Here is a 9125-nt window from a genome sequence, read left to right as displayed (position 1 = left end):
GGGAAGAAGAACTGCTTCTTCAGGTTTTGGAGGAAAGAAAACATTATTTTTTCAAAACAATCTCAAGATTGGTATTCAAAAGTATGAATTGTTTAATACAAACAAACTAAGACGGCCATCGAAAATTAGTTATGTTCGCGTCGCAGAAGGTCTCAAAAATTGATGCGGACGGGCGGGCAGAAAAATTTCCGGGTTTTTGAAATATCGCCTGAAGCCCTCTGCCCCAAAAAAAAAGAAAGACATTTGAAGAACTAAGTTGTTTCTTCTGGATTTTTCCTGGAATTTTTATTGCATCTCCGCACTTGAAACTCAGTGAAAATATGATGCGGGCAGGCGACGCACTGACACTTAAATAATGATGCTGCGATGGCTGCCTATAATTTCAAAAACTGAAAATATACAAATTACAAACTTTCATATCACAAATAACTAAGGGTGTTTGACCCTGAACCCTGTACTCATTTCCCAATCAACAATTAAGCTCTATTTCTAGAAACAAGGTGGGTGAAAAAAATTATGTTCGTTGCAGGTTCGTTGTGATAGTCAATGAAAAAATATTTTAAATTTCTCTCTGTTTTCGATCAAAAATTGCTTCACATTTGTATCTATTCAATAAGAAAGAACTTGTAATTTAAAAAAACTGAGTTAGCGAATGAAATCATTTTATCTCAGAACAGAACCTTTAAATGAATAGATAATAAAAGGCAAGATCTTGTGTAAAAGATTGGACATTTCAAAACTAAATTAAAATCATTCTGACAGAAACCATTTCCAAACGTTAAAATAATTTCAATAATGGAAAATGAAAGTGTTTCATGATTAGTTATTAGCTTTTTAATGCTTTTTAATCCATTGTCTGTATTTTTTTAGCTTTGCTGTAATCATCCTTTCAACGTGTGATTCTAAAGACTTAGGAATGTTAAACTTTTGATATGCAGATTTTAAAATTGTTTGCATTTTTGTTTCATCAAATTTTTGTAAACCTTGTTTGCCATTAATGTTGCAGCTTACAATTTCTGGAATGGTATACCACTTTTTGATTTCACTGACAGCATATTCTGCGGCAAGTTTGATGATAACTCCATCGCATTCAACACTAGCTGCAGATGCGGCAAGCTGTTCTGCAATACGCTGTATCTGTTGGTTTGAATTTGTTAATGGTTGTTCGGCAGTTGCGTTTGGTTGGACTTCTGTGGCCGTGACTTCAATGACTTCAACTTCTCTCTCTGGTTCTTGCGGTGATGTTATCCAATCTTTAAGGTTGTTGTTGTTGACAAAATTGTCAATTTGCCCAATGTCATTCAATTTAATGTCATTTATTTTGTCAATTCTGGTATGGATTCTATTGAACTCAATTTTCATCCAGTCTTTTAGTTCGTCCAATTTGGTCTCAAAGTTTGACTCTCGAGGTCTTGACGAAGCTCCACTTAAAATCACAGGGTTTCCCGCTCCTGGTAATGTCCAGTGTTGGTGAGGGGAAGTCAATGAGCGTCTTACTGTCAGTGTCTGTTCTGTTGATTGTAATTTCTTACATGTTTCGGGTGATGCTGGCGGGGTTTGTTCAAAAAATGTTGTCTCCAGTGTTCCAGGTGGTGTTTTGATTGGTTCCGGTGTTTCCATTTGTTCCATTGTTTTGATTGGCTCCGGTGTTTCTGGTGGTGTTTTGATTGGTTCCGGTGTTGCTGGTGGTGCTTTGGTTGGTTCTGGTGGTGCTTTGGTTGGTTCTGGTGGTGTTTCGGTTTGTTCCAGTGTTTCGGCTTGTTCCAGTGTTCCGGCTTGTTCCAGTGTTTCGGCTTGTTCCAGTGTTTCGGCTTGTTCCAGTGATTCGGCTTGTTCCAGTGTTTCGGCTTGTTCATGTGTTTCGGCTTGTTCCAGTGTTTCGGCTTGTTCCAGTGTTTCGGCTTGTTCCGGTGTTTCTGGTGGTGTTTCGGTTGCATTCAGGGTTTTCCGTTTGTTGCTCTTTTCGGTTTGTTCTGGTGACAGTGTACGTTTCGGTCTAGACTGGACTGCAAATTGTGGCGTGTTTAGTCTGACTTCCTTTTCCATGAAGTTTTTGCGTTCTTTTGATTTAATGCGTTCCCTCTTTGAACAAAGATCAACCTTTTCAATCAGGAAGCCATTGACCATTTTAATCTTCTGTGATTGTCGCTCACGAAAAGCATTCATTATCTCTTGCTCCTTTGTAGTCAAGGCTCTAGCCTGAAAAGATAAAATAAAGTCTTGGTTAATAATTAATCATGAAACTAAAGGCCAAAAAATGGGACAACCTTCAAAAATAATTTTCAACTGGCTAATTTTCAGAAAAAAATCTCTTTTTTGCCTAAAATCTAATTAGTTGAGACACTTGAATATTACAAAAATTATCAAAATTTAATCTTGCCAAAAATAAAATAGAAATCACAATTATTACTATTATTCGTTATTTTCAGGTTTTGATGACTATCCAACTTGACTACATAACTTACAGTCCGCAACTTGAATAACAAAAAGAAAGATGCTTGGAATGCCAAGGAATCGTAAGTAACTTACTGGTTCTGGGCCACTTTTATCTTTCTCTGAGTCTTTGGCTCTCGCAGCTTTGGCAGCTGAGGTTGCTTTTGCTTTGGCAGGTTTTTTGGTGGCTGAGGGTGTTTTTGCTTTGAGAGGTTTTTTGGCGGCTGAGGGTTCTTTTGCTTTCGAAGGTTTTTTGGCGGCTGAGGGTTCTTTTGCTTTCGAAGGTTTTTTGACGGCTGAGGGTGCTTTTGCTGTTTTGGAAGGTTTTTTGGTGACTGAGCATTCTTTTGCTTTAGAAAGTTTTTTGGCGGCTGTCATAGTTGCGTTGGAGGTTGATTCAGATGGTAGTTTCTCAGGGGTCAAGGTTGCTTTAGATGTTTCGTTCTCTGTTTTTTCTAAAAGTGAGAAATTACTAATGAAAAAAAATCTAAAATGAAAGAGAAAAGTGAGTTTAATTTTGACAAACTTATTTTGGTGAGTGGCAGATTATAACTTCTTTCTTTTTTGTTATCAAGTACACCTTTTCAATGAGTTTGTCAAAATAAGTTCTTGTCAAAATTAAAAAATAAACTCACTCTTCTCTTTCATTTTTGAAATTTTTCATGTATTAGATTTTGCAATTTAGGATTTTTGACAATTTTAAACCGTACTAAATTTCAAATTTCAGTAAAAAAATTGCAAAAACTGCAAAGTTAAGAAAACAAAGAGACACCTAATTTTTCTCATCCGGGTATGTTAAAAAATTTCGCCAGAATTTTATACGTTCTTCTCAATGGTATAATCAGATTTGTAAAAATTCTTAAAAAATATTTTTCTGCTCTGTTAACTAATGACGTCATTTAACAGGTGGTCGGATGAGAAAATTGGGTGGATCATATAAAAAAAAATCAGCATAACTTTAATCTCAATTTTTGGATTGTCTAAAATACAGACCAGAAGTTAAATGCTAAGAACCTTGCGCTAATTCGCAAAGTCAGTCACATGCGTTTCAATTCTATTTTAGATCATTGACGTCAAACTTGAAGAAATAGTTATCTAAACGTATCGAAACGAAATTGGAAACGAGGCAATATCGATGCATCCAAACGAAAACTCTCGTAATATATTAATTCGACTGACATCAAACTCGTAACGTACCCATCTATATGCACCCAATCGGAATTTGCAAGAAAATTAACGAGGCAATATCGATGAATCCAAACGAAAATTCTCGTAATATATTAATTCGACTGACATCAAACTCGTAACGTACCCATCTATATGCACCCAATCGGAATTTGCAAGAAAATTAACGAGGCAAAATCGATGAATCCAAACGAAAATTCTCGTAATATATTAATTCGACTCACATCAAACTCGTAACGTACCCATCTAGATGCACCTAACCCGAATTTGCAAGAAAATTAATGAGGCAATATCTATGCGTCCAAACGAAAATTCTCGTAATATATTAATTCGACTCGTATCAAACTCGAAACGTACCCATCTCGATGCACCCAACCCGAACATTTACTTAAATATATGATTTATACCTCTTCTTCTTGTTCTTTCCTTTTCTCCCATTCGAGTTCAAATTCGTTCAGCTCTTTTTTCGTCGCTAGAATCAGATGAGAAAAAAGTGAGCAGATCAGATATCTACGAAATTGGTCGTAAGGGGGAGGGGCTTCCCAATGAAGTATAAGCACAGATCTGTAAAGCCCGTAGATTTGCGGCTTTTATCGAAAAGTGAAGCCAAGTTTTGGTAGGATTTCCTACCAGAGTCACGTGACTAAAATATGCAATTTCACCGGTTTGAGAGATGTGAAATAGCGTTTGCCGCCTACTTTTTTGATTTCGCTCTCCGAAAACAATTAAAATGCTAGATCCTATCCATCGGCACGAAATTAAAAAAGTCAAATTTTTGCTGGAGAATGCTTTAAGTTGCCTATTCGGGCTTTACTGGTTTTTACACAAATGATAGATTGGAACTAAAATTTCGAAAAATTATCACTCGAAAACAAATTTTTTCTTGCCTGAGAAAGGTTACAGATTCGCCTCTAGCTCTTCGGGCTTGAAACTCAATGGGGCTTCCCTTTCTTCCAATTAAAATTTATCTGCAAGCTGATTTATACTCTTAGGTGACAAATACACGCCCGCTCGTTAGTATTTCGGAAATTTTCCAACCCCCAGACCTTATTAGGACCCTGCTCCCCTGTTTAGTAAGTTTTAAAAATATTTTCAGCTTTCAAAGAGAAGAATCCCTATTTTGCTCCAATAAATAGCCTCAATTTAGCCTATATATATAAATATCTTATTGTCACGTTTATTTCGCATTTCAGAGTACCCTCCTTGCGGAATCTCGCTATTATAAACAAATAAGAATTAATTACCTCGCATTGCCAAAACTTCGCCACGAACAAGATTTTTGCCATCTTTTATATAGCCAACTTCACCGTAATCTAGCCATTGTACGTCCTTTGTTTGAACTAAACAAGTTGTTTGATCGCTTTCGCAAAATAGTAAAGTAAATTTCAAATTGCTTTTCTCCATTATGATTAATTGTTAAACTTCCCCCTTAATCTTAATTAAAGTCAGAATAGGATTTTCTGAATTTTCCCCCTTTTATAGGCCCGCACGCGTAGAATTCGAACGCACGTTTCACGTTCGAAAAAAGTGTTTCGGATTTGATTGACGTCACTAACTCACTTAGTCACGTCACTCATAATATTAATGTTCTTTCCGAAAAGTATATCATGATGATTCCAATTTTGCATGACATTAATGCATTACTATTCGAACGAATACTATTAGACTGTACATTCAAAATACTATTATTATTACATCATAAATATATAATATTCAACTGACAAATAAATGGTTGTTTCTTTTGCGTCCGTACTTCCCCTATATAATAGTTTTTTTTGCCCCGCATCATCGCATTCGGGGTTATTAAAATGAATTACCAACGTGAATTTGATGTTGCTGAAGAAGAAAAGATAGAAAAATTTTATAGAGAGGGCTGTGGCTGCAAATTAGCTGCACAATCATCGCCATGCTATTTACAATTTTTGAAAGCGGACATTCAGGAGCTACGAAATACTATGTTTGAACTTCACGAGACAGAGCGTGACATGATGATCATGGGGTTTCTTTCGTCACAGAAATCGAAAAATGGAGATAGAATTGAGTATTCTCTACGTGGTGTTCGTGTATGTCGAGATTTTTATTTATTTTCACATACCTTCTCTAAAAAGCTCTTCTCGACTGTTTCGAAGCATTTCGAGGAAAATGGTCCCGTTCCTCGTGTTCATGGCAACACGAAAAAACTGCCCCATAATGTATTTACTTTGGAGACAAGAGAGATGGCAGTTAACTTCATCGAGAACTTTGCAATTTCGAACGCAGTAACGCTCCCTGGCCGTGTTGCGAATTATCGTGACGATGATGCAAAGTTACTTCTCATTCCTTCTTTCGAAACTAAAGAGAGTATCTATAATAATTATCGGGAGCTATGCTTGGAGTGTAATTTTGATTTTATGGGGTTAAGTTCCTTTGCTCAATTGTGGAAGTCACAATTGCCAAATGTTTTAATTTCGAAACCGATGGGTGATCTGTGTTGGGTGTGTCAGCAAGGCAACGAGCGCCTCCTTAGGTTACGTTTAGACGAAGATGATGATAACGACGAAATACAAGACGCGCACGAGGCCCACATCATACAGGCTACCCAAGAGGCTCGTTATTATAAGGCCCAGGTGGAAGAAGCCAAGATTCATGCACGCGATTTCAACGACGCTTTTCAGCGTCACGAACCTTGTTCGTTCAAGGGAATGGCTCATTATAGTTGGGATTATGCCCAGCAAACACACTACCCATCTAATCCTCTTCAACCTGGACCGATCTTTTTTAAGACGCCTAGGAAGTGTGGAATTTTCGGACTTTGCAATGACGGTATAAACCTACAATATAATTATTTAATTGACGAGATCAACACAACTGGAAAGGGTGCAAACGCAACAATAAGTTATGTTCATCACTTTTTTGAAAATTATGGGATGGGAGAAACTGATTCTTATCTACACGCCGATAATTGTTCTGGTAAGTTATTTTTAAAAGACTTGGGCTGTTTACGCACTTTTTCTTTTATAAGAACATCGAGCCTCAGATTTAATGGTAAATTTTATCAAAACTGTATGAAGAACTCACAATTTTGGGCATGGGAATTTTCCTCAATGAAAGCTTATAACAAGGGAAGTATTTTAGGCATCAAGGGTAAGTTGGGGTATTTGAGAAAACGTGTATCAAAGTTAAGAACATCTCAGCCTATTGATTCTTATAAAAGTCTAAATCTATATTCTCAATTTAGCTTACTACTGCAAATCTTCTGAATATTATTTCTATTAATGATGGTTTTTCTGAAAGTATAATATGCTAACTTTACTGATAAATTATATGACATTAAATTGAAATTATATACTTATAGTAAAAAATCCGAAAATTGTCTATTGTTTCATTCTAATAACAATTTTAAAAAACAAACGAACAAACTTCCTATGTAAATTCATCAGTAAATTTAGCATTGTAATGTCTTTTTTACTATCCTAAACAATTTTTCAATTTCAGGTCAGAATAAGAATAATGCATTTTTGTGGTATCTCATGTGGAGAATTCTCAATGGCTACCATGAAAAAATTGAATACTCATTCATGATAGCAGGTCACACAAAGTTCAGTTGTGATAGGTATGTAGAATATCATTCCGAAAAAAATTTTGTGATTTAGTTGTAGTGGTTAAATATTTGAAAATTTGAAACCCAAGAAGGCTCTAAATGGGAATGATTTTGGGTGTAAAGAAATTGAAAAAATGCATTACCCCACTTACAATTAAAGTACAAAAGATAGAATAAAGTCTGACATTTGCTGTAAAACTCACAATTTTAAACTAAAAAACTGAAACAAAATTTTTCCAAGGTATTTTAATTGAATTAACTTTTGGGAATTTTGCCCTTTTTCGCGAAAATTTATCTTGCCAAATTTTGTGACTTTTACAATTCGCAAAAGTTAATCCAAAAAAATTTCTTGAATTTTTTACCTAGCGAAAATTTATTTTGCAAAGGTAAATCTGATTAAAGTATCCCAATCGTTATTATAACAAAGTTACTCTAATTTCTTTAGATGTTTTGGCAGCTTCAAAAAGAAACTGAGGCTAACAAGAGTGTCATCATTGTACGAGATTGGTGACGTATGTGACAAAACAAAATGCAACTTCTCTGTTCTTGTTGGGTCACACAACAAAGATGTCTACGTGAAAACACACGACTGGACAACTCATTTCGAGAAGACGTTGAAGTTCCAAACCATCAAAGACATCCTAAAATATCATCATTTTAGAATGTCGAAAGACGAGCCTGGTATTGTTTATTGCTCTGAAACCCTCGACGATGAACCAGTAAAAGTGTCGATCATTTGTAAACGCAACCCACCACAAATTTCAGCAATACTTCCTGATGTTATTGAGCCAAAAGGATTCACCGTTGCTCGTGCTGAGTATCTACGAAACGATATACGCCAATTTTGCAGACATGGTACTGAGGATTTAGTTGCTCCTTAATTTTATCATGACTTTCATTGTGCTTTGACATTTCTTGTAAGGAATTTCAACAAAAACATCATTTTATGAGCAATGTACTTTAAACTGATCATTATAATTATTGCTTCATGTTCATATTTATTAGTAGAGTTCTTCAATTTAGTCTGAATCTAAAAAAAAAGTAGAATCCACAATTATTTTCTAAAAAAAAAAACACTACTGTGGTACCTTTATTTGGCTTGCTCAAGTTATAATTTAAAGTATAGAACAAACAAATTTAATTCTCAATTATTTTGGGTGTTGTACTGTACCCAGTGACAGTACATCGGTATGACTCTGAATCTGTATATAATTTAGCTATAACCTTATTTTATTGTAAATTTTGACGGTATTGTAAATATTTTTTTCTTTCAGTAAAAAGTTATGGCGACATCACAATAAAAAATATGTTCCGTTCGCGTCGGCCGACCAAAGTTTTTCATCAAGCGAGCAAATAAATATTAAAAACTATGCTTTGAAAACATTGTCCAAAAACCCGACTAAATTTACTACCAACCAACCGACTCAATTTTTAGATGATTTTTGACGCGAACAAAACATATTTTCGATTGCCGCCTATATGTTATATTTCACTTTTCGTTGAAAAATGTATATTTAGTGAACGACACAATTCTTAAATTTGAATTCTTGGCACTTGGGAGCTCAAAAACCATTCAATTCCCATTTTTCACATTAATTAAAAGCATTAAATGTTGATATATTGAGGCCAACGCGCAAGCAGAATTTAAATCAAAAGAATCTAGTCAAATTTTAAACAGACATAAAAAACAGATGTGTCTTGCTCGACACTCAGACACTTTTCCTCCCTATTAATGACAAATGATTCTTTTATATTTACATCTTGCTTATGCAGCTTTTCACAAGACATAAAACTATAATTGCTTCAACTTGACAAGTATGTTTTATGTATACATTTTCCCACTCGTCTGAGGTCAATCGTGAGTCTTAAAATCAAAACTGTTAAGAGGAGCTTTAGACTGTTAGAGATAGCAACGAACACGTCAACG

General features: G+C 35.2%; 1 protein-coding gene across 1 annotated transcript; it reads right to left on the bottom strand.

Annotated features, from left to right (window-relative positions):
* Positions 1-834: 834 nt before the first annotated feature.
* Positions 835-5022, bottom strand: LOC136804855 (neurofilament heavy polypeptide-like). Its single transcript, XM_067061373.1, has 3 exons — positions 4863-5022; positions 2530-2888; positions 835-2199 (listed from the first exon to the last, which is right to left on the bottom strand). Exons 1-3 carry the CDS (start codon positions 5020-5022, stop codon positions 835-837), a joined length of 1884 nt encoding a protein of 627 aa, XP_066917474.1.
* Between the last annotated feature and the right edge of the window lie 4103 nt (positions 5023-9125).

This window comes from Clytia hemisphaerica, unplaced genomic scaffold (assembly GCF_902728285.1).
Source record: "Clytia hemisphaerica strain Z4C2 unplaced genomic scaffold, Clytia hemisphaerica genome assembly, whole genome shotgun sequence".
Taxonomy (NCBI): Eukaryota; Metazoa; Cnidaria; class Hydrozoa; order Leptothecata; family Clytiidae; genus Clytia; species Clytia hemisphaerica.
The sequence above is the reverse complement of the archived record's forward strand: the minus strand, read 5'-3'. Positions and strand labels throughout refer to the sequence as shown.

Excerpts from the sequence above, each read along its gene's own strand:
- LOC136804855 (XM_067061373.1), bottom strand. The coding sequence starts at position 5,022 with ATGGAGAAAAGCAATTTGAAATTTACTTTACTATTTTGCGAAAGCGAT. Across the intron at positions 2,889-4,862 it reads CGAAGTTTTGGCAATGCGAG|AAAAAACAGAGAACGAAACA; the intron begins GTAATTAATTCT and ends TCTCACTTTTAG. Across the intron at positions 2,200-2,529 it reads ATAAAAGTGGCCCAGAACCA|GCTAGAGCCTTGACTACAAA; the intron begins GTAAGTTACTTA and ends TTATCTTTTCAG.